A 25412-nucleotide genomic window follows, 5' to 3' on the forward strand; every position below is an offset into this window, starting at 1 on the left:
CATTATTTACAGATTCTGTATCTCAGATGCACCTACTCCCTACATTTGGAAGCCCCGAGTCAGTACTTGCGTCTCCCGTGGTCATGCGCAGCGCAGGGAGACCTGGGTGCTCGCCTTCCAGCTGCGTGAAGGGGCGACACCTGGCCTTCTTGTTTCAGTTCTCCCAATCGCTGGGTACATGGTGCCACATCTTTCACACTCCTGTCCTCTCTGCTCTTTAAGATGGTCCCTGAGTGTGTGCTGGAGAGCCTTCTCAGGTTTAAGAGCAAGAAGGCAGTGATGTGCCTGGCACAGAAATCAGAGTTAGATAAGCTTTGTTCAAGTGTGTGCTGCAGTGCTGCTGGCAGTGAATGGGACACCAAGGAATCAACCACGCATTTTAAATGAGGTGCATACGAACAGAAACACACCAAGAACAAAGTCATTTACTAACCAACTCACTCAAGAATGGCAGGAAGCTGACATAGGAGGAAAGGTTCAGCATTCGCTTATTTCTACCAATAATACGAACTGTTTCTACCCAATATTATGAATAAACGTCATCAAGAAGAGGTTTCCTGGGCTGGGGTGTGGCTCAGTGGCAGAGAGCTTGCCTCGCATGTGTGAGGCACTGGGTTCAATCCTCAGCACCACATAAAAATAAATAGACAGATAAAAGTATGGTGTCCATCTACAACTAAAATAAAAATACAAATAAAGAACAGGTTTCCTGTGCCAGGCATTCCATGCACGCACTCCTCCCCTCCTTCCTGCGACTCAGAGAATAAGCTGTGCTGCTCCTCTCCCCCCCACCCCAAGGCCTCCCCAGTACCAGGGCCGTCACTAGCACAGCTCCAGGTAAGGAACACCTGTGGGTGGAGGGGACCCTTTAGACCATCAAGTTGAAACGTGGTACCTGCAAGCAGTCAAGAGACGTGCTGACCACCCGGGGGGACTTGGACTGGCAAGCCAGCTCGAAGGGAAGGAAATACTTGTCAGCTTCGATGAAGCTCGCCTTTGGCGGTGCTGCGGTGCCAAGCCTAGGGAGAGAGCGGGGTGGAGAGGTGAGAACCGGCAGCCCACTGTCCTTGCGCCTCACTCGGACTTCCCACTCCACTTGCTTCCGTTTATTTAATTAAAAAGTCCGGCAAGCTGTATCTTGGGGCCAGCCAATTAAATGCTGAACACGTGCCACTTTAGGGAAAAAAAATCCAGTGCCACATGCAGACAGAGAGATCTCTGACAGCGAGGTGCATCCAGGGCACCCAGACTGAAGCCTGGCGGCAGCTATGCCAGAACTACATTTCTAAAATGTGACTAACTGGCTTCATTACCATGAAGATCAGGAGCGGCCACTTACAGGGCCAGCTGTCCTTATGCTTAAGCCAACCAAACAAGAGACAATGGCTCAGCTCTTCTCTCAGGACAAGGTCTGATGGCATTATCTTGACCTTTCCTCCACATACCCACATACTCAGGTGGTCACCTGTTGACCTAGCGCTGGTTCAGACACACAAAGCTCTGCCGGGTGCCCAGGACCGTGCTAGCAGCACGACGTCCCTGTGATTAGAAATGGATGGCCACACTGCTACCACCCCCTGTGCTGCAGGTCCAGCCAGGAGAAGGTGCGTTGCTTACCTCTGCTTCTCTATTTCTGCTTTGATTTCATCTGGTGGGGAAGAAGGAAAAGCACGTTAGGGCCATGCAGCGTTTATGGAGAAGACAGCTTCACCACGTGTTATTTAGAACCATTAAGAAGGATGTCTAGGGGCTGGGGCTGGGGCTCAGAGGTAGAGCACTCGCCTAGCATGTGCGAGGCCCTGGGTTCGATCCTCAGCACCACATAAAAATTAATAAACAAAATAAAGATATTGTGTACAACTAAGAAATAAATTTTTAAAAAAAGGAGGATGCCTAGGAGGCTTTACACATTCAAGTTCTGACGTGAGGACAGGAGAACAGCAAAGGCTCCCGTGGCAGGCAGGCGCCGGGCTTCCTGCTCTACTTGCTGAACTCACTTAACACTCACAACAAGCCTGTGAGGCTCCACCTTACTATGGCAGGGTTCCTCAGCCTAGGCGTTGCTGACATTTGGGGACATCTAGTTCTTTACTACAAGGCGTCCGGTGCATGGCAGTTGCTGAGCAGCTTCCCTGGCCTCCACCCACTGGATGCCAGTAGCACTCCCACCTCCCTGCAGTCTTCAACGCCAAACACACCTCCAGCACTGCCAAGTGTCTCCTAAGCAAAACTCCCTCTGATGAGAACCAATGGTTTCGATGAGGAAAACAAGGCAGAAGACAAGTGGGTAACTTGCCCTCTGTTACATTAAGATCTGGAAGCCAGTGCGGTGGCATACACCTGTAACCCAGGAACTTGCAGGCTGAGGAAGAAGAACTGCAAGTTCAAGGCCAGCCTGGGCAAATTAGCAAGACCCTGTCTCAAAAGAAGGCAGGGAGGACTGGGGATGTAGCTCAGTGGTAGAGCACTTGCCTGGCATGTGTGAGGCACTGGCTTTGATCCCCAGCACCACATAAAAATAAATAAAGTAAAGGTACTGTGCCCATCTACAACTTAAAAAAAAAAAAAATTATTTTAAGAAGGGGGGAACCATAATTTGAACCCAGGCATTTTGGCTCTGTAGTCCCTGCCTACCGACTTCCCCACTCAGCATAACATATATTAGTGACAGCTGACACAGTATCATGGTACTATAGCAACAGACCCCAAAAAACAAACAACAACAACAACAAAAAAAAAACACTGAAAGTCACCTAAGTAGTAGTTGGTGGTTTTTCCTTCTTTTTTCACATTTTCTATGATAAGCATATACACTTTTAAAAACAATTGTGGTAAAATATACATAACCTAAAATGTACTATTTTAACCATTTTAAAATGTGCAGTTCAGTGTTGTGCTAAACCATATTATTCTAATGAGTTAAAATAATCTTAAAAATCTTTATCATGGAGGTTACAAGAACTACACAAAGTTAAGGCAATAAAATGTCATGATTCAGAAACACAGAAGAGACCGTCTCGTTTCCAGGAGAGTAAGGCTTGGTGCCTCTGGAGCAACACCCCCATGTCCACTCAGTCGGTCGGTTGACTGTCCCCATGTGTGGTGCCACTGGCTCCAGGTGCCTGCACACAGGTGAGGGGAGAAGGGACACCCAAGGATGGCACTCGGCCTCTTGCACAGACTCCTGAGAGCCTGTGGTCTGGACACGGTCGTCAGTTACCCTAACAGCCTCAGGACACGGTTCTGGAGGCGACAAGCTTCCTTTTCTTGGGCTCTCAGACCACCTCTGTTGGGAAGACCGCTGCTGCTGACCCACCCCGATGACGCCATCACAGGATGGCTACCTGCCACCCACGTAAGGCTCCAAGAGTAAGAAAACCACATGCAGAGGTCACCCGCTCAAAGGACTACGAGGGCCAGGAAGGAGACACCAAGGAGAACTGCAGCAAGCGGTTCCCTGGACCAACAGGGCAGGGTGCAGCTGCTCCTCAGCCCCAGCTGACCGGCACTGGCACCCCCAGAGACCCTCAGTCAGGAGGGGCCCATCATTCTGATTCTTCCAATGGTTAAAATCCAGATTTTAGGTGAAAACTCAAGCTTGCGATTAAAAACAACTTCACCCATTTTTAAAAATATTACGGCTCAAGTAAAAGCAGTCTGCAGGCTGCCCTGGCCCTGAGCCTACTAGTTTATCACCTTTGTTTTAAGGGACAGGGAAGAGCCTGGCAGAGGTGCTTCACAGATGCACAAAAGGCACTGCAGGGGATAACAGTGCCTTTTGAAGACTAAGGCCAGCACTGTGAAGACAAAGCATCAAGTTTCAACCAAGCCAGATGTCACTCAGGCAAAGGGCAACCAAGGAGCAAGAGGACCAGAGTCCAAGGCCAAACAGACACAGGACTGAGGGGTTACCAGTCCTGGGACCTGAGCCTAGAAAACCAGACTCAGATTCTTTGCTCAGAACCTCTTGGGTCTCTGACTCTCGAAAAAGCACACAGAATTAACTTGTAAACTACAATGCAGAGCCATATAAATCTGTGGTTTTGCTACCACTTGTGCAAACCATGAGCGCCGCAACTACCTGCAGCTCAAAGTGCCAGTGCTCTTCACTCTCCATGAGAGCTGCCGGCAGGGAAGGTCGCCAGTTGCAGACACCTCAGTTTGGAATCTCCTGATCCTCCTTTCTGGCCTGCTGTGGCATGACCACGCAAAGGTGCACCCTGGGTAGCCGTTTTCTTTTTTAAAAAAGTTGCGGTGCTGGGGATGGAATCGCTGGTCTCCCACATGCTAGGGAAGGCCCCCCCCCCCAGGGGCTACATCCCAGCTTCACCTGGCTTCTGCGTGGGAATGAGCAAGGACAACTAGCAGAGTGGCAGGACAGGGCGACTGCTGAGAACAGCCCTCTCCCAGGAGCTACCAGGGAGTTCAGGAAACCACAGCTGCAGATTTTCTGTTGTTTTCTTACTTTACCTTTACTATTCACAAAGAATTCAGAATTGTTGCACTTTTAAATTATTTGAAGAAAAAAAAAATCTCTAAAATCCTCTCCATGGACACAGCAGAGGTCTGGGTGTTCCAGCACCTTGGTATAAAGCAAGGGAGGCGCCCCAGAGGGCCTCGAGGGAGCGCTGACCCCACCTTCCCTGAACAGCTCACTCTGGCTGCTGCTGTGTGGAGAGGAGAGGGCCAGGACAGGAGCAGGAAGCCATCAAGGAGCACCTGCTGATCGCCCAGCCAGCAGGAACGAGGGCTGGCCCAGGGTGAGCTGTGCAGGCAGAGAAGCGCCAGTCTGAAGCCAACGCGGGAACCATGTTGACAGGCTGGGAACGATCAAACAGTAGCACTGGTGTCATACGGCCCCACTAGCAGGCTCCCGATATGCTGGTAACACAATGCTTTCCCAGCTAAAAGGAGGGAGGAGATGAGCCTGAGGAGGGGGTGCGCGGCCTGGTAAGGGGGGAAGCGGGAACGAGGCGTGGCCGGACAGCTGGGCTCCAGGCCTGAAGGGGACGCCTCCTGGCTGAACAGGACAGTTAAACTTTGCTGAACCTCAACTTCCTACTCTAAAGACGATGGAATGGCAAACAGCAGCCCGCATGGTGCAGAGACCATAGGGGGATCTGCGGACAGCTGGAGAGAAGCCTTGTCAGAACAACGAGCAGGGCCCGGGCTGCCACCCACCGGTGGCCTCCAGACAGGAGTCAGCGAGAGCAAAACCTCTAGGCCATCACGGAGCCAGATGAGGGAAGAAGGAAAACGAGAGGAACCGCCATCACCAGCACCGCTGTCACCTGTGACTGGCCCAGGGCTCAGCCCGCCCTCACTGTGACCCAGGGTGGCGAGAAGATGGCCATCATCCGTCACACCCCCACCACGGCACAGATGAGGAACGTGAGCACAGAGAGGTTAAGGCACCAGCCGCCAGGCACCCCAGGCCAGCAGGCAGAGCCCCACCCTGCAGGAGGGGAGAGGAGCAGCTGGCGGGCCACCTGCTGCACTTCACGGCTCACATCCCAGCTGCCACCCGGGCAGTCAGCAGCAACAAAGGAGCAGGCTGCAGGGAGGAGAGGGAGCCAGCTGGGTGGGGCTGGACGGCTGCAGCTGGAAAGCCACAGGCTTCTCAAGAAACCATCCTGAGCGTCACCATCACCTGCAGGAACCCCCCCCCACACACACTCCTCAACAGCTCACTCTGTCCCTTCCACTCCCAACGATGACATCACCATCCTCCCACCCGACCCTGCCCGACCATCCAGAAGGGCCAGTGCCCCCAACACCACAGAGTGTCCCTTCAAACATCTGACAGGCACACCTCTCCCTGCTCTGCAGAGCAGAGGGGTCCTTGGACTCTCCCTCCTCCACATCCTCCTCCACCCCAAGCCAGCCTATGGGGCCGGCCACACCCTGAATCTGGTCCCCATGTGCAGCTGAGCTGGGTCTCCCAGGTCCCTCCTGTCCTCTGCCCACGACCTCCCTTCCTTCACACAGACCCTCTCCAATGCTCACAGAGGGCGTTTCTTTGGTGTGAAACCTCGCCCTGGCCAGCACGCCTCTCCTCTCCCTGCGCTTGCCGGGGTGGCCATCGGCAGGACTGCTGTCAGGATGACAGGATCAACAGCAGGGCCTCTCTGACCTTTGGTCTTGACTTCTGGCAAAATCCCAAACTCTGAATGTACTACTATCCTCCTGTGACCTGTCTCCACCCGAGCAGAGGTGGCAGGCAGCCTGGCCACCCCGAGGCTGTCACTGCCAACTGTGGGTACCAACTAGGGATGTTTCCCTCCTCACAGCCCCCCTCCTGTCACCTCCGCGACTCCTTCCTCACAATCCATGGCATAGCCTCCTGCATCCCTCAGAAGTCAGAGGCTGCCTCCAAGGGATTCCCTCAACTTCCTGTTCACAGACCTAGAAGTCGCCTACTCTGGAGCCACCCTCTGCTCTCACCTGCTCCGAGAGCTGCGTCCACCCTCCACCTCCACAGTCCCCGGTCTTGGAATTCCCTGCTCTCTGGACTACGCACAATCTGACACCGCTCACCATTAGGCCACCACCACGGCCCACCCACCTGGACCATGACAACAGCCTCAACTGTCTCGCTGTCCCCCTCTTCCCTGCCTCAGGCCACCCCACAGCAGCCGGAGGGATTCCCCCGAAAGGGAAATGAGAAAATATCACTCCCTGCCGACACCCCACACTCCCCGTCTCACCACCCGAATCCAGCCCTGTCAGCAGCCCCGGCCCGGCCCCTGGCTCCCCTTCCTCTGGCCTCAAGGTTCACTGGGGCACCCTCCCTCCCCAAGATCCCCAGGCCTGACCCCCTTCAGTTCAGGGCTCGGTGTCACCCCTCAGAGGCCTTCCTGACCTCTGCAAAGCGCCACCTCTGCTTTTCATTTCACTGTTAGTTTCTGATCTTTCTCCAGAGCACTTATCACCGTGACCTACTGCGTGCCAGCTAACTTACCATCTGCCTTCAGCCCAAATCCACAAGCCCCCCACCTCTGCCGGGTCCCAAGTCCCACTCATATCTGTTAAAGACACGAGTCAATCCTTCCTCTTTCCTGCATTATTTAACCTCTCTCCCTCAACGGGCTCCCTTTCAAGTGACATTTAAACCAGTCCAAGTATCTTCTACCTTTCAAAACAAGACAGACAAAACAGAGGCCCCTGAGCCTCACCTCTCCCCCATGGGCTGCTGAGTGGGATGAGGCTGCCTGCACCCCCTCCTCACCTCCCACGCGCACCCCAGCCCACCGGGGTCTGCCTTTCACCTGCCTCACGCCACCAAACAGCTAGAGCGACAGCCACCAGTGACCTACACGTGTGACTTGAGCCTGCAGTGTGGGACCTCGTTGGCTCTGTGCGCCTCCACACTCCTCTGCACTCTGCTCTCTGCGCTCAGCCACCTCCGCCATCCAGGGCCCGGGGCCCTCTACCACCACTAGCCCTCCTCCATCCCAGCCCAGGCCTCCGTGCACATCAGGCTCAGGGATCCAGCGACTTCCCACCAGGACGCTCACAGGCAGCTCCAAACCCCGACCCAGATGGCCTCCTCGCCTGGCCGGGCCCATATGGCTCTCTCGCCACTCCCACCTCCAGAACACGCGTCCCGCAGTGGGCGGCCGGACGCTCCTGTCGGCTCTCCCCCAGTTGTCACCAGGTTCCCCAGCTTTCCCCCAACCCGACTGCGAACCCACTCAGTTTGCTCTTTCTGCTGGTACCATGAGAGCCCACCAGTGGCTTCCGCTGAGATTCAGCTCCAGACACGGCGGCCAAAGTGATCTTTTCAAAACACAAACCCAGCCACCCTGTCACCTTCCCCATTTCAAACCCGTCAGCATCACCCGCTGCTTCTGACCCGAAAATCCAAACTCCTCACGATGACCTCAAGGGCTCTGCGTGGAAGGGCTCGACCTACCTCTCCCCGGGGACCTCCTAGCGCTCCCCCATGTCCCTCTGACCACACGGTGGCCTCTTTTCGTCCTCCTGCCACAGGGCTCCTGCTCAGGATGTCCCCTTGGCTGAAATACCTCTCGCTCCGACCTATTCCCGTCTTCTCATCAGCCAGGTCTCACAACCTCCTCTGGGAGTCTTCCCCACTCCTTTCCAAGGCCCTTGCAGGACTAGGATTCTCTCCCAGGACCTGTCAAGTGGAGAGGTGACGCAGAGCTACGGGCACTTCAACAACACCCGACTCCCCCAGCAGATGGCATCTCCATCAGAACAGGCTGTCGGTTCTGTGCCCCTGCTACACGGCACGAGGAGTGACACTCCAACCTTCAGGGTGAGGGTGGGTCTGTGCAGTCAGCGACAAGGACTACATACCAACAAGCAGCAGCACGCCAACCGCTCCCAGGACTGAGGGGAAACTCATGTCCCAGCAAAAGAAGGCTGCTCCCCCCACAAAACTGTAAACCTATTAAAATATCAAGCTAAAAAGCTTATTTACAACCAAGACAGTGAACCAGAGCAAGCCTCTTTCAGGAAGATTACAGGAATGAATCAGCAAACATAAACCTATTTTCCAAGATAACTTCACTGAAAAAGTAAGCAATTTCCTGGCAGCCCGCAAGCCGGACAGGGTGAGAACACACACAGCTCTGAGCTATTCACACAGAAGGCTCCGTGTCCTTGTGATTGAGTGCACGTTTTCACAAGCTCACTCTCTTCCACACAGAAGGGCTTGCTGTTCTCCCCAGCTCTGCTTCAGAGTCTCCCCCGAGACTGACAGGTGCAGGCAGGGCTCTCCATTCCTTCATCCAACCCCCAGCTGCACGAGGGCCTCAAAAAGCCATAAGCCAACTCCTACATGGAGGCAGAGAGGCCGCGGCCTCCACTCCTTCCCCTGTAAGGAAAGTAACCAAGGCCTCTAAATGTTACTCAGCAGCCACTGAGGTGCAGGTCTGCCAGTCCTTCTCTGCACTGCACCTAACGTTCGTGACAATCCTGTGATACAGACAGCCCGGCTTTATGGTCTCAAGGAACTGAGGCTCAGAGAAGCTAAGTTCGCAGCCCAGTTACAGACCCACGAAAGGTGAGGCTCCAAACTCAATTCCCAATAAACTCCTCAGCAACCCATCAATACATACTTTTCAATAATCAATGATGAGCGATTTTTTAGGTGCTGCTTCTAGAGAGATGACATCTCCCAAAGAATCATCATAAAGCTTTTCACACCAGGGTCATCAGCCCTGTTATTTCTCAAAACTTTTATGAGGTCAGCACTTGTAGACAAATGTCTCATCAAAACAGCAGAACTCGCTAAAATTAAACGCTTTATTATGAACAGTATTTAAATTAAAACCTTATTTTTTTGATATGTCAATTTACAGATATTTTTTATAATTTTTAAATTTCACACTTAAGGTTCTTCCTCATTTTAAGAGGTGTGTGTGTGTGTGCGCGCGCGCAAATGTGCATGCTCTGGAGATAGGAATTAAGTTCTTTTGAACACAACAAACTAGAACAACAACAAAAGTAATATATGGAGAAAAAAGCGATCTGTCACACAGAGTGGACGTGTAAATGACGTGTGTGGTTCTGGGACGGAACGCAGGGCCTGGGGGTGCAGGCGCATGCTGCCCTACACCCAGCCCTAGACGCTGATTTTTTTTTTATTATTTATTTTTTAGTTGTAGATGGACACAACACCTTTATTTTATTTATTTATTTTTATGTGGTGCTGAGGATCGAACCCAGGGCCTCGCTCAGGCGAGCGCTCTACGCTGAGCCCCAGCCCCAGCCCTCCATGCTGAATTTGGAAGCACCTCACTACACAACGCAGGTGCATGACATAACCAGCTCTTCTCAGTGACAGCTAGCCAGTGTGTGTGTGTGTGGCTTAGGTGGACTGCAGCCTTCACTGATTTTACGTGGTGCTAAGGATCGGACCCAGAACCTCACACAGGCTACGGAGCCCCAGCGCCACAAGCTAAAGTCTTTTTTACCTTTAAACAAACGTGTCCCTCCCCGTCACAACACAGACGAACCTGGAAAGAGCTGCCTGCGCTCACCATTTCCCCACCGCCCGCTCCCGCCTCAGCCTGCGCCAGGCTGCCCTTCAAACCGCAAGGCCACAAGACAGCTCAAGGGAAGCCAACAGGACCCCATCTCTAAACCCCGAATGTCAACAGAGCAGCGGGCCTCAGACGGGACCTCAGGCAGGCAGACACCGACATGCAGCGGCCGTGGCTCCCCACCTGGCCACGCCACGTGGGCAAGTTACACCCGAGCCTGGGTTCCTGCTGTGGGACGCACCCGAGACAGCCAGAATCCCAGTGAAGGAGAGGAAGCTGCCTGCTGCTGCGACCTGCCAAACTCAGAAAACTCAAGTGCAGTGCAGCTCTGTGAAGCCAGTTCTGCAGCCTCATTTCTTTCTTCTCAGTTCCCAAATTAAAGTAAACCGAGGACATATGCAGCAAAAAGCTGTGATCTTTTTGAGAAGAGGCTTTCAAATATATCTCAAAATTCAGCTTCAGAAAACATGGTCTCTAGCTGAAGCCACATGGCAGCCTAACGGCTGCTGTCAAAGGCTCACTGAGCATTTCACCCACGAGAGGTAGGAAGGGGAGGGTCATGGACTGTGCTGTCACCCCAGCCCACTCACTTCACTTCTCAGGGACTCGATGGGGATAATGATAAGAAGAACTTAACTAAAGCAAGTGGCACTGTGCCTGGAACTATGTCACAGATACACAACTGCCATTAGAAAGTCACCTGATTCCACATGAACATATGAAATATACACATCTGTACTACTCGCGCCCTTAACACTTCAGGCATGTTATTTACGTAACAAGACACTACATCTACTATGTCTCTAACCAAACACATACGAAAAGTGGATTGTTAGCATGATTCAACTAAATTTTATTTTCCTGCAGTAATGGGGATTGAACCCAGTGGTGCTACATCAAGGAGCTGCAGTCCCAACCCCCACCCTCCGGACCCTGCTTTTAATTTTGGGGGGGCAATAGGGTGGGTGCTGCAGATTGAACTCAGTGGCATTCAACTCCTGAGCCCCACCCCCAGCTCTTTTTTGTAAAAGCAGTGATAATCAGGATGAAACAGGTCTGCAGGAATCTCAGTGATTCATCTGGGTCTCATGCAGTTGTTTAGCACCCCACTGATGCTGAGGCTGGCTTTGAACTCACGATCCTCCTGCCTCAGCCTCCGCGGAGCCACTGGGATTACAGACATGCACCCACCACTCCTGGCCCTGCTTTGAAGACAAGGTCTCACTTAGTTGCTGAGGCTGGCCTGGAACTAGCATCCCTCCTGTCTCAGCCTCCCAATGTGCTAGGATTACAGGCATGTGCCACCGCTCCTGGCCCAATTCAGTTAAACAGTAGACAAATTTTTCTATATTGAATTTAAAAACTCTTAAGATTTTTTTTTTTGTCAAGCTTCCAAATTCCATATTAAGAGCAGACATATAATTTAAAGAGACATCACAGGGGTAAAAAAGGGGTCTTAAATAAGACAATTATAAAAGGGAGATTTTAAGAATGTAATTATCATCCCCAAAAGAAGGCTCAAAGTTTGAAGATCATTAAGATATATCAAGGTGAGGCACATCAATGCCCAGGGGCAATGAACACTTTCCCAGGTTCTCCTGATCTCTTCTGATAAAGGTAGAAAGCCATCGTCCCCTACCTGGACAGTACCTATCTGTACACTTGGTATTTAGACCAGATGAATCCCTGAGATTGCTGCAGACCTGTTTCACCATGATGATCAGTGCTTTTACAAGGAACAACTCCTGTGCCCACTGAGCTCAGCACGTTAACACTACAGGAAACATGGCCCTTTGGTCATGTAATTACCTTCTACAAACCAAACACAGGAATAGGTCATTCCAAAAGAACAACTGAAGTTAAGAACACCAAGTCAGAGCACTTGTACTTTCTGTGTTTTGTCACAGCTTAAAATAATCATCGCAGCAGCCTCTACTAAGTGTCTAATACACACCAAGTTCTTTGTATATTAATGAACTTAATCTTTACCGTAACCCTGAGAGGAAGGTCTGAGATTAGGCAACCTGCCCACGATCCTAAACACGCAAGTGGAAGGCAGGGGATTAACCTGAGTCCCAGAGGCCAAGCTCCTATCCTCTAACATCCCAGGATCTGGCCCCTGCCGCCCTGATCCCCTCCCTGATTCTGAGGAACCGTTTTCTGTGAAATCTAACAGAAAAAAACGTTTCCTGTGAAATACTCTCTATCATCCAAGCCTTTCAACCCCAAGTGGTCACCTTCAGTTCCTCTAATCAAAATTAAGACAATGTACAAATAAGTAATCTCCAAAATACTAACCACATCACAACATGTTTTACATATTGGCTTACTTTAGCTATTTTTCCAAATTTCTTCTCTTAAATGGGACTACTGGACACAAGACTGGGCCTCAAGAAATCAAGTGAGGACTGGGGTTGTGGCTCAGTGGTAGAGCACTTGCCTAGCAAGTGTGAGGCACTGGGTTCAATTCTCAGTACCGCATATAAATAAATGAATAAAAATAAAGGTTCATCGATGTTTTTAAAATTTATATACATTACACACACACACACACACACACACACATATATATATAAAGGAAAAGAAATCAAGTGAAATATCACCAGGTACTCTGATCTTTTCCATTGTTTATAAGGCAGTCATTTTTTTTCCTCTCTCCCCTTCCCCTTTTTTTTCCAATGCTGGGGATTAAACCCACAGCCTCACACTGCATGCCAGGCAAGCACTCTACACTGAGCCACATCCCCAGTCCCTACGGCGGTCATTTCTGTCAACAGCAGTGACATGTGATTACTCTGTTAAATGACCACTTTAAATCAACACTATGTACAGATTCCCTGTGACCGTTCCTCTTCCCCAGTGGAGTGCTGCCTTGTGATCATTAGCGGTTAAGGACAAGCCTCCACTCCAATTTGCTAGTCCTATAACCTGTAGCCAGATTACTTCCATCTAGGCCATTTCCTATAATTTAGTACTTCAAACATGCATCTACCATTTTTGTGGAGAAAATCTAAATTTCTGAACAAAAAAACTACAATCCAAAAATATCTAATAAACTCTCAATGTTATGGCCCTTTAAGGTCTGTAAGACAATTTTGTAAGTAGGTTCCGAAATGTGACATACAATTTTGTGAAATTTTTATGTTAAGAAGATATCTGAAGGAGAAATGAATTTTTTTTCTGCCAAATAACTATTTTGAAATGTTCACAACACTCTTAAAGTGATGTTGAAAGGATAGAGTCCAGGCAAATTCATTGTGGAATCATAAATACCAGACCTCCACCTAAGAAACACATGCTCTGTCACGCTCATCCTACATTCTTGATACCTGATAAAATAATATCCAACAGTTAGCCTTAGTTATTGGAACAGTAAAACCCCACCGCCACCCCAAGTACTGAGGATTGAAGTCAGGGACACCTTACCACTTAGCTATATCCCCAGCCCTTTTTATTGGAGACAGGGTCTTGCCCAGGCTGGCCTCAAAACTGAGTTCCTTTTGCCTCAGTCTCCCGAACTGCTGGGATTACAGACATGTGCCACTGTGCCCAGCTGGAAACAGAAAAGCTTTAAAAGTCTTAGTAAATTCCTTCCACTGATCATGAATTTCATGAGACCAGCAACTCTATCCGGATTATCTAAGCAACAATGACCTCCACATCAATCGTTTTTGATCCTTGAGGGAGTCTTAGATCCTTCTGATGAAAGCTGGGGACCTTCTTCCCAGAGTTTTTGCAAAGTTCACAAGCCAATCTCCAGGCCCTAGAGAAGAACTGTGTTCTTTACCTTGCACCAAATGAAAGAAGAAACATGATGGCAATCTAAAACTCTGACAGAAAATCAACCTTTCCATTTACTCAATTTGTTAGGAAAAACAAGCCTCTTTACAGATTCTAAACCAAAGGCATTAGGGTGGTGAATTCGTTTGAAGGCAGCTCTGATCAAATGTATTGATCCTATGCACCCAGAACTCTTTCTCCTGAAACTTCACATAGTGGATTCTTCTTGCCTTTCAATATTCAGCTCAAATGTCATGTCCTCTGAAAAAAATTACTGTCATGACCATCCTATCTAAAGCAATCCTCAAACCCTTTTAAAACACTTCTTGCTCTTTTACTTTCACTGTAGTACTTATTAGCATTTAAGAATGTCTCATTTATCTTACTTTGACTGTTCTGTTAAGAGTATAACTCCACAAGAGCAAGGACTTTGTCTTGTTCCCCATTGAATCCTAAGTGCCTGCCACAGTGCCTAGCACACAGTGGGCATTTGATAAATAAAAGGGAGACCAATGCTAGTGTCAACTATAGATCTTTTAACTAATTATAAGTTAGATTTCTTTTTCCCTTTCCATAGTCTTCAGGTCCATTTAACCAGCAAATATTTATCGAGCACCTACTGTGTGTCAGACACTGTTGCAGTTGCAAGGAATACAGCAGTGAATTTCGGACAAGTATCTTTGCTCTGTAGACCCTATGTTTTAGGAGACTGCCCAGAATAAGCAGATGTCTTGCACACTACTGTGACACATCACCATCCACACACCTTCCTGAGGGAAAGAGCTAAGCAAAATCCCAAATACGGGGAAAACATTCTCCAACTGGGCACTTCCAAAGCAAGTCTCAGGGACTTCCCAACTGGGACGCTCTTCCCACCTGTTCTGCTCACGTGGGGGAACCCCAAACAGCAGAGCCCAGGTAAAGGAAAAACTTAGGGCAAGGACAACTGCTTCTGAGGACTTGGAGGTGGTGAGGGCAGGAACCAGGAAACAGAACGCCAAGAGTCGTGGCAAAAGCTCTGAGCATGGAGGCTGGAGAACCAGCCCTAGCTGTCACCAACTTGCTAGGTGACCTTGGGCCAGTCCCGCGCTGCCCGGGCATCCGTTCCCCCGGGGGGCACCAGGGGAGGAGGCCGGGAGGGTGGGATTTGGGGTGGGGGTGGGGGAAGCGGAGGCCAGGAGGCCGGGCCGGTAACGGCCGGCGCGGGGCCGGGCCGGGGCGGCTCACCCACCGAGCGCCACCTGGCAGGCCCTGCGCAGCTGGGAGTGCTGGGGCCGCTTCACCTCCTTGTCGGCTAGGATCTTCTCCAGGGCCCGGGACACGAACATGCTCTTGGTCTGGCTCTCCTGCATGGCCCCGGCCCGGCGGGGGCTGGCAGCCCCGCGGGCGGGCGGCGCGAGCGAGCGGACTAGCGAGGCTGCGGGCCCGGCGTCCCGGCCGGCACCGGCCGCGTCCGTGCGCGCCGCCCCGTCAGGAAGCGACGGCGCGGCCCCACGGCGTCGCCATGTTGGAGCGCGTCACGTGATCACGTGACTGGCGGGGCCGCTACGGCCGCTACGCGTCCGTCGACCCCGTGACCCGAAGGGGCGTGACCTACGCGGGGCGGGGCCAGGGAGGCGGGGCGAGCACGTGGGTGAAGGGAAGCGGGACCTGGGGACCCGGAGAAGGCAGGTGGGAGGGCCGAGGCGAGGTGCGGGCTGACAGAGGAGCGGGACCGGAGATGGAGTGGAGATGAGGGAGGGAGGGGCGGGGAGAAGATCCGAGTGATGGGGCAGAGGCGGGTCTGAGGGCGGGGGAGGTTGGAGGAGGTCGACGGAGAGGAAGGGGAGGAAGAGGAGTGGCGGGGGACAGGAGGGAAGAGGAAAGGGGACGAGGAAGGTGAGAGCCAGAGAGAGGCGGAGGGGAAGAGTGACGAGTGGAGGAGGTGAGGACGCGGGAAGGGACGATGGGGCGGGGGGAAGCCCGGGAGGAGCGGGGAAGTGGGGACGGTGCGGAGGGGCCGAGCCGAGGCCTTGGGAAGGACGCGCCAGGACGGGGAGAGCCGAAGGCCCAGGGGCGCTTCACGGGACAGGCACGGGCCACGCAGCTCTCCTGTCGCCACGGTGCCGCCCGCTGGGGCAGCCAGCGCAGGAGTGGGCCGCGCTGCCCTCTGCAGTTTCTGGTCTGTTTTCTGCACCTGGGCTTCCTCGCCGTGCAGTGGGCAGGAGAGGCGGCTTTGGTGCACTTGACAGGGGAAGAAACTGACTCTAAAGACTAGCGGGTAAGAAACAGAGGTCCTGGCCCCAGGGCCACTTCCACTCAATCCCAAAACAGAGTTGCTGTCACAGCAGCCATAGTGCTGTCCCCAGCCCCCTTCCTCTCACACCACCTGCCTCCCCGTGGGCAGCCTTGCTACTGAGGGTCACTCAAGGACAGATGTCATTCTTGGACATCATGGGAAATTCTCTCATAGGCTTGTGCAGATGCTCCGGCCTCCAGTGTCTTTTGTCGGCCCTCCCCAGCCGCTTTGCCTTCCCTGGTTGGTGTTTTTCATGGTATTTACTGGCCTTTTTGTTTGTGGAGTCACTAGAGTGAGCCTTCAGAGGGGTCTGCTGGGTCCCCAGGGCCTGATCCAGAGCCAAGTGGAAGGTTTTATGGCCATGAATTCCCTAACTTCCACTGACTTTTAATGTGCATTGCTGCTCCTCCCAACAAGGGGTGGAGTCCTCCTTAATCCCCTGGAACTGGGCTAGCCTGTGACTTGCTTGACCAGCAGTGAGCTGCTTGTGCACCAGAGCCTGGGTATCAAGAGGCCTGGCCCACTCCTTCCTTTGCTCCTGGAATGCTGCATGATGCTCCGAAACAGTCCTGGAAGAAAACCCACATGGACACAACCCAATTTCCCCAGCTCCTACAGTCAGGTCCAGTCCCCAGCCAACATACAGCTGAACACAGCAGCATGAGAGACCCAGGGACATGAGTAGAACTTGCTGGACAACTCATAGAATAGTGGACAACACACAAGTGCATAAGACAATGCACTTTGGGGTAGCTTGTTACACAGCAGATCACGGACAACCCCCCCACCACCACCATATCCTTGTGTAGTGAATGAGCGGGTGAGTGAGTGTGTGTAATTCTCAGAATTACCCTGCAGTCTACCTAGTGGGCAAACAAGTTTTGAACGTTGGCCTACAGCAAGGTCGGACCAACTCATTCCCCTGCTAAACACCCAACAGTGATTTTCCATTGACCTTGGGACCAAGTCTAAGTGACAGTCCAGCAAGGAGAGGTTGGGGTCCTGCTGATTTCTCCCACCTCATCCCCTCCCTTCCCCCTCCTCAGGACCCTTGGGCCACTTTAGATTTCTCTTTGTCCCTTCCAGGATTTGGCTTACATCCTCTGCGCCTCTGGTTCAGCACTTCTCCATGAAGGCAGTCCCACCCCAGGGACACTTTGAAATTTTATGGGAAGACTATTTTTTATTGGCATAACGGGGAGCAGGGATGCTAGACAGCACCCCACATACAGCCGGACAATCCCATCTAGCAAAAAGGCAAGCCTGTGGGTGACTGCCCAGCCCAGACCCTGAAACCACTTGGCACATAAACAAAGAATCAGCCAGGCACAGTGTGCACGCCTGTAATCCCAGCAGCTCCAGAGGCTAAGGCAGGAGGATCGAGAGTTCAAAGCCAGCTTCAGCAACTTAGTGAATTAATACACACACACACTTGCGCGCGCACACACACACACACATATATACACACGTATGGCTGGGGATATGGCGCAGTGCCCCTGGGTTCAATTATCCCTGGTGCCAAAATAAATAAAAAAACAAACACAAAGAATCTTTGCACTGTTTTAATATTACTAAGTTTCACCAGACCCAGCAGGGCTCACCTATAATCCTAGTGTCTTAAGAGGCTGAGGCAGGAGGATCTCAAGTTGAGGCCATCCCCAGAAACAGTGAGACCCTGTTTCAAAGTAAAAAATAAAAAGATCTGGGGGTGTAGGTTAGTGGCAGATTGCCCATGGTTCAATTCCCAGTACCTAAAACAAACAAAACCCCCTATTTTCCAGAAGTGTAACTGTCATAGTAACTTAAAGAAAAATGCACTCCGGCTGGGCGCGGTGACACCTGCCTGTAATCCCAGCCGCTTGGGAGGCTGAGGCAGGAGGATCACGAATGCTAAGCCAGCCTCATAAATGGCGAGGCACTAAGCAATTCAGTGAGACCCTGTCTCTAAAATGCAAAATAGGGCTGGGGATGTGGCTCAGTGGCCAAGTGCCCCAGTGCCCAACCCCCAAATGCACTCTGTGCTGGGACCTTACCAAACACGCCCATTTGAAGACCACAGTACCCATGCTCTTGCAGCATCTGAGCGGCCACAAGGCTGTTCTGTTCAGTGTGCACTGCAGCTGTCACCGTTGAGGGGGCTCCCCTGTTGTTCTAGGGGACATGCGTGAGCATTGTCTATTGAAATAAAATTAGCAAATTATACATCGCTTTCCTTTTTGTTCTCTTTGTTTTCTTAGGTTATTATCTTTTATTAAACCTGTGTGTGGGAAGGTTTTATTATCTCTGCATTTCATTTTAGATAGTTACCAAAGGCGTTTATTTATTTTTAAAAGGGGAGGGTGTGGTGCCTATGAGGTTGGTGAACACACTGGCTGTCCCCTCCCCACTAACTGCTCTTGGTTCAGTGTCCCTAAAAGAGGGTCCTCGCCAATCTCCCGTCCTCTCCCTCCTGCCCCACCTCCTCCTTCCACACATCTTGATTTATTTCTTAACTGCAGTAAACTTAATTTGGAAGCGTGGTGTTATTTATCTGTGTATCCGTTCCCTATTGCCTCGTAACAAATGACTCAATCACCAGCTGGTTCAAGTCAAGCATTTATTGTTTCCGTTTCTGAGGGTCAGGAATTGGAGAGCAATGTGTACTGGGGGGGGGGGGGGCTCTGGCACAGGGTCCCCTCTGAGATGGCAGGCAGTGTGTACTCTGGGGCTGCCAGCACCTGAGGCTCCACTGGGGCCACAGGATCGACTTCAGAGAGGCTGCTCATGGCGTTGGTGGGAGGTCTTCGTCCCTCCCATGTCCACAGAGTGCATGAGTGTGATCAGATGTGGCAGAGAGAGAGGGGGGGAGGGAGGAGGGGACTGGCTATAGGAAGCAGAAGTGGGTTTTTTTTTGTGTGTGTGTGTGTTTGCTTTATCTCCAGAGGTTCACCATGAAGACTGATCAGAAGTGCTGATTTGGCAGCTCAAATGCCATGGTAGGTTGGTGCTGGAGTCTTAGAGTAGTGAACACTATTTTTTTTTTTTTTTAGAGAGAGAGAGAGAGAGAGAGAGAGAGAGAATTTTTAATATTTATTTTTTAGTTATCGGTGGACACAGCATCATTGTATGTGGTGCTGAGGATCAAACCCGGGCCGCACGCATGCCAGGTGAGTGCACTACCGCTTGAGCCACATCCCCAGCCCTGTGAACAGTATTTTTTTAAATACTTTTTTAGTTGTAGAGGGACACACAAAGTCTTTGTTTGTGAATTTATTTTTATGTGGTGCTGAGGATCGAACCAGTGCCTCACACGTGCTAGGCAGCGCTCTGCCACTGAGCTATGGCCCCAGCCCAGTAGTGAACAGTATTTTATAAAAGTTCTGCACTTTGCCTGGATGGCCACATGGATAAGCAGTTAGTGACTAGGTCGGATCCCCACTCAGGAGGAGAAACATCAGGTTTTAGATGGACAGGAATGTCCCACGATGTGTTAATCACACACCATCTTGCCTTCCCAGGTAGAGCGGGATTCCCTGAGGGCAGAGACTGGCTGTCTTGTTCACAGCTCTATGTTCACAACACATAGTAGGTGCTAGGTAATCACCGAGGGGTGATGGATGGAGAGGCTCCAGTGAGCTCTAGAGAATTAAATACTGAATCAGCAGGTATGGGGGGCAACTTCTGGTCCATGGTAGGCACAACAGAGGTCCCCTCAGATGCCACAGCTCCAAGAACCCATCACCCTTCTAGCAAAAATGTTGAAGAGACCACGTCAGTACTCCTCTTCCTGGGTAACAGAAACTCCAATTTTCTGCTGGATACATGATAATCTGGAATAATGACATGTTTATCAGCCTCTCTCGGGGGGGGGGGGGCTCTGTGGCCATGTGACTAAGTTCTAGCTGATTGGATGCAAGCTATAGGAAGAACCTATTATCTCCTCTTCCTTGGTTCTACTGACTGGAATGCAAATTAAATGGCTGGAGCTCCAGCAAAATTTTTGCTGTAAAACTTTGCCCTCTTCTTGCTGCTCCCGACTCTAGCACAGGTGGACTTTAGGCTGTGTGTAGATAATGACCTCTCTGGTTTTGAAGGCTGCTCCCATCTGGCCTGTGGCTGGGTCTGCCTTCCTCTATCTTGGTTAGGCCACTCCCATTTCGACTCTCCTTGTCTCTGTCCCAGGACAGGGAGTGGTCTCCAGCTCTTCTCCTCCTTCTGCCTCTTCTGTTCCTCCTGTGTGTGCCTGTGACCCTGTCTGTGGTCTGTCTACCTCGCCCTCATTCTGTTTCTGCTTTGATCCTATTTCTTTCTCTGCATTCTCTTGTGTCCCTGTCCCTGTGGCCCTATGTCCCCGGTCCCTGTTCTCTGTCTCTGTTTCTCTCTCTCCCTCAGTTATGGTGACCATATGTAGAATATAAAAATACAGGATGTTGGTTAAATCCTAATTTCAGACAAGCCACCAACACGTTGTGTTAGTATAACTGTGTCCCATGCAGTACTGGGGACACAGTTGCACTAACACAGCGTTTCGTCGTTTGCCTAAAATCCATATATAGCTGGATGTGTCACAGCATGTATCTGGCAACCTCCTGCCCGTCCTCTGTGGGCAGCGGCTCCGCTGGGCTCATGAGTCTGAACAAAGTGGCTGTCATCAGAGGCGAGAGAGGAGGCCCCTGAGTCCTTGCTGTTCCGAGAGCCTCCCGGACCCTGGTGCCCGCCTGTCCACTGCTACTGGGTCAGAAGCGCACGCCTCTCCTCAGTCCTCTGTCCCAGTCTGACCCGAGTCTTAGGTGACGCAGTTGGCCCCCAGCAGGGTCTGCTCTGACTCCTGCTTTCCCCTGGGTAATGCCTCCATGTGGCGACCAGAGCCGGTCATCAGGGCCTGGTGGGGCCGTGGCCACCTTGCTGGCTGCCCGTCAGGTTTCTCCCGCTGCACAAGGGCCCTCTTTATCCTCGGGCTGTGCTGGAGGCCTGCCCTCCTCCTGGGCCCAGTCTCCGCGGTCGCTCAGGTGGCCCCACCCTGGCCCTCGACGTGCATTTTCCTTGGGCACTGAAGGTGACGTTCAGGTGCGGCTCTGGCCTCCCCCTCAGTCGGGGCTGAAGCACCCCTTTCTGGACCTCGATTCAGGAAGAGCGTCAAATGAGGACTGGTGAGGTTCTCACCAAGGGAGGATCTACCAGTCCCTCTCCGTCTGTCTGCTGTCTCTCCACCCATCCGTCCATCTCTCTCGGTGGTAATCTGCTCACCTCCAGAGGCACCGAGACGTATTGCTGGGTTCAGCCTGAGTGGAGACATCTCTATTGGACCTGGCCCGCGTCTTTGGGCTCCCCAGGAAGAGGACCTTGAAGAAGCATGGAGTGTGGTGGTGACATGCTGGTGCCCCAGGACACATGGCAGAGGCCTGGGGATGGAGGCAGCCAGTAGCTGCACAATGGCTGGCCAGTGACCTCCCAGGGTGACCAGGGTTCCTGGCAGTGGGGAGCGCGGGGAGCCTGGGTAGACCTGCCTCAGAGCCGCTCCAGGAGAGGGAGCCGGAGCCGGCTTGGCTCCCTGCGCCCCTCTGTCGTGGCCTCAGGGCTGCTTGTGGGTGTTACCCCTGACTCTGTCCTCTGCCCAGGCTGACAAGCCCCAGGGCCCAACACCGCAGGTGCCCACAGGAAGTGGCCTCCTCCAGCCAGGGGGTGAGGGCCGAGGGGGTGGCTGGGCACAGTGGCATCTGCTGCACATGGTTTGTACCCTTGTTGTTTTTCAATAAGCCAGACTCTCTGTGCGAGGCCCTCATAGGCTGCAGACGTGCTCGGCGCGCCCAGGGAGGACAGAAGTGTCAGCTGTTGGCACAGGGGACCGCTGAACCTGCAGGACAGGTGGCCATGCAGGGTCTCTGCCCAGCCCCCAGAGGTCCTCTGGGCCCTGCCAGATGACAATGCCCTGCCAGGCTCCTGTCCCCATTATTGCATGGGACTCAGTTATACTAACACAACATGTTGTGGCTTATCTCACTCCCCCGCTCTCTGCTGATGCTTTCTGGAAGCACCTCTCAAATAAAGCCCTTGTGCCCAAATATTTGTCTGAGGGCGTTGTTCTTAAGGATTTCCACTGTGGCAGGATAACAGACCCCGAAGATGCCCTAGGCACATGCTTCTTTGCCCTTTCCTCCTCTCCTGGCCAGAATGTGGGCGCAATGGCTGGAACTGGAGCAACTCTTTTAGACCATAAGGCAAGGCACTAAATGGAACCAGAGAATCAAGACTAATCAGAAAACTGAGAATGAGGCTCAGGAGATAGGTGGCAACGAAGCATTGGAGAGACTGGATATCACAGCGAAGCACATTCTGGAAAGGCTGCAGCTGCTGTGTCGGCCGGCGCTGCACCCCTTCTCGCCTTGTCTGCTTGCTGGCGGTGCCACCCTGGGTACCGCACTTGGCCATCTGAGCAGTGGGACACTGACAGAGCCGGCCTCGTGCTCTGTTAGTGAGGACATGTGTTGATGCATATAAAGCACCTGGAGTATTCCCTGCACACAGTAGGTGCTTTGTATTTCCTTCTCTCCATCACTAGATGGTTCTCGAGCCCTGGTCACTGCAGTTATCAAAACACTTTATTGTCATGAAGCTCAATTTCCAGTGTGGGGAAGAGGACAAGAGATGGTTACGTTAGGGGACAGGCAGATGAGGAAGGGAACCCGAGGTTAAGGGAATAAATCTATAAAGTGGGCCCCTGTGCCGACCCCCACATCTTTCTTTTCCTAGAAGCAATTTGCCTGCACCCTGCCCGGTCTCAGTGGACAGGACATGTCACATTCCTCAGCAAACTACCTGTCCACTTCAGGGGAAATGCAGGCCCAAGTTACCCTGAAGGTAACCAGATCCTGAAACTCTGGGAGATAAGGATAGTTCCTCTGCATCAGAAAATCTGTAGGAATGTGTGATAAAGAATCCAGTTAGAACCAGTCAGCTTGGGCCAAGGTGACCTGGACTTGTCATGGCAGTGGGGACTTGAAGTCTGATGTCACCCTGCTGTCAGTCAAAAGTCAAAAGGTGGATTTGGGTGGGGCTCTCTGGAAACTTCTCTGGGATCCCCAATAAAGCTGGAGTACAGCAGAGGCAGGCTGACCCTGTCCTCTCGGAGAGGACCCCTCTCTCCCTTTCCGTAGCCCTTCAAGAGACCCATGCCTGTTACTCTGAGCACGTGTCTGGAAGCTTTCTGACTTCATTGCAAGAATCGGGGTTTGCAGGAGGGTCTTCAGCTGACTCAGGTTCCTGGAGGCCCCCGCTCTGTAGCAGTCACAGCCTCATTGTATCCAACTTTGGGATTTCATCAGGAATTAGTTGTGGTCATTTAAAAATATGTCTACAAATTTGTTGGTCCTTCTCCTGTGGCTGGGTGAGCTGGAGACTGAAAAGCGTGAAGTGGAAGAGGGCTGCTGGGTGACTTCTGAGGCTGGTTTGTAGGAGCCGATTCACTCTGCCTGAGCCAGGTCAGTGGCCCGGAGTCCACCATGCTGTGAGGAAGCCCAAGTCACCCACCCGGGGAGGCACACAGAGAAAGGAAGAAGCCTGCTGCCCCCAGAGCCCCAGGCCCCGCTGACTGCCACCACATGAGAAGTCTCCAGCCAGAAGGGCCAGCCACGGCCTCCCTGAATTCCTGTCCCACAGAAACTAGCAGAAGAAATGATTTTTTGTTGTTTTAAGCCCCCTAATTTTGGGGTTTGTTATACAGCAAGAGAGTCCAGAACAGTCATTTAACCAAAGCGATTTGAAAACCACAGAAGGGCTCCCCGCGCTGGTGAGGTGGCTCTGAGAGAGCTCCTCAGAGCTCCAAGCCCTGTGGAAGCTTCCAGCATTGCCCCGGGGGAGGGCGGCTTGGACCAGGACTGCTGCCTGGGAGGGAAGAGCAGGCAGGTTCCAGACAAGTGTGGACATTTAAATGAACTGTCGGGGAACAGGAGGATGCGAGGACAAAGCCTGGGAGGGAGTTTAGGGTGACCCCAAGTTTCTTGCTTGGCAAACACGATGGGTGGTAGGACGTTTCCCAAGACAGGGAAAAGCTGCTCTTGGGAGAAGAATGGTCCAAGAGTCCACCTGGCAATGCACACTCCTCCTGAGCAGCCAGCCTCCCACCACGGCCATCGGAGCAGGAAGGAAGAGGGGCCCCCAACCCGTTTCCTTAACCCTGATGCCTTTTGTGTCTCGGCCACCAGAGGGCGCCAACGTCGGGCGGTTCTGTCCACTCCGGCTGCTCCTGCGTCACTCTCAGAAACTGGGACGTCTGGCTCCTCTTGCCTCTGAGCTCCCCGAGGCCCCCACGAGGTCTGACCACTACCCCCGGCGCCAGAAAAGGGCTGCTGTTGGCTTAGTTGACCCCTCAGTGCTGACCAGAAAGTCTCCTCCCCACAACTCCCCACCCGAGCCCCCGCACCCCGCACTCCTGGGGATGTCCTTTATTTAGTTTGCACTGCCAGCCTTCGGTGACAAACCAGAGAAGTTCGCCTCTGAACCTGGACTCCGCCTTGCTCTCCTCAGTGACCGCAGTCACCCGCGCCCCTCTCTGTTGGTCCCTCTCGTGGCGGTTCTTCAGCTGGGACCGGAGAGCACGGGGAGCTGTCTCCTGGGGCTGTCCCCTCCCTGCCTGGGTCTTCCTTCACGTGACTCCAGGCCCGAGCTGGCTTCCCCATGCCTGTGCCTGAGGCTGACTTCCAAGCTGGATCCTCCAAGGCCTTGAGTCCCAGAGCTCCAGGGCCGGGAGCAGAGGGACCAAGGCTCCGGGTTTCCGTGAATGTCCCATGGGGAAGAGATTATTTGGCGATAGAATCCGTCTGTTCCTAAAAGAACCAAGACCCTAGAAATCGCAGACCCCTCTGCCCTGGTGAAGATGGTTCCCAGACTGTGGGCGCTCCACTTCCTCCCCGCTCAGGGCTTTGCTACCCCCTGGTTTTCCCAGGGTCACAACTGGCTCCTGTTGCTGGTCCCTCCGGCTCAACCCTTGATTGAAGCCTTTTCCTGGTTTGGGTTTGTTTTGTTGTTTGTTGTTGTTCTTTTCATAGCCTGAAAACTCCTTAGGACAAGAACCACTTTTTATCCATCCTGAGTTCCTTAGAGCCAGGCCACCCACCCTCCCCAGCCTCCCCCGTACAACCAGCCACAGTGCAGCACGTGCGCACACGCGCATACACACGCACACACACACGCACACGCACACGCATGCACACTCGCGCACACAAACACACACACGCATGCACACGCATGCACACATGGCCTCATGCCGCAGTCCGGCTGCAGCAAAATAACCGGGGGGTGACAAGCAACTTGTGTACATTGATACAGCAGGAGTGGGAGCCGTTTATTGCAGGACAGGAGGGGTA

The 25412-nt window shown here is 52.5% G+C and overlaps 1 protein-coding gene and 1 long non-coding RNA gene across 3 annotated transcripts in view; one reads left to right on the forward strand and one right to left on the reverse strand.

Annotated features, from left to right (window-relative positions):
• The window catches only part of Arfgef2 (ADP ribosylation factor guanine nucleotide exchange factor 2), an 89705-nt gene extending 74481 nt beyond the window's left edge, over positions 1-15224 (reverse strand). The window contains exons 1-3 of one of the 2 annotated variants that reach the window (XM_046433184.2): positions 15025-15224; positions 1618-1648; positions 896-1019 (exon numbers count right to left, since the gene is read on the reverse strand). In XM_046433184.2, the coding sequence (XP_046289140.1) occupies positions 896-1019; positions 1618-1648; positions 15025-15145 (276 nt within the window). In that variant the 5' untranslated portion in view covers positions 15146-15224. The remainder of the gene's footprint in view (positions 1-895; positions 1020-1617; positions 1649-15024) is intronic. The other variant, XM_046433183.2, reaches the window with a different exon arrangement.
• A 417-nt stretch (positions 15225-15641) lies between these two features.
• Positions 15642-22457, forward strand: LOC131423781 (uncharacterized). Its single transcript, XR_009225833.1, has 3 exons — positions 15642-15717; positions 19152-19217; positions 20607-22457. It is a non-coding gene; the product is annotated as an uncharacterized LOC131423781 (long non-coding RNA).
• Positions 22458-25412: the final 2955 nt, after the last annotated feature.

This window comes from Marmota monax, unplaced genomic scaffold, assembly GCF_021218885.2.
Source record: "Marmota monax isolate L192 unplaced genomic scaffold, Marmota_monax_Labrador192_F-V1.1 WCK01_AAM20220418_F8-fsc00014, whole genome shotgun sequence".
Taxonomy (NCBI): domain Eukaryota; kingdom Metazoa; phylum Chordata; class Mammalia; order Rodentia; family Sciuridae; genus Marmota; species Marmota monax.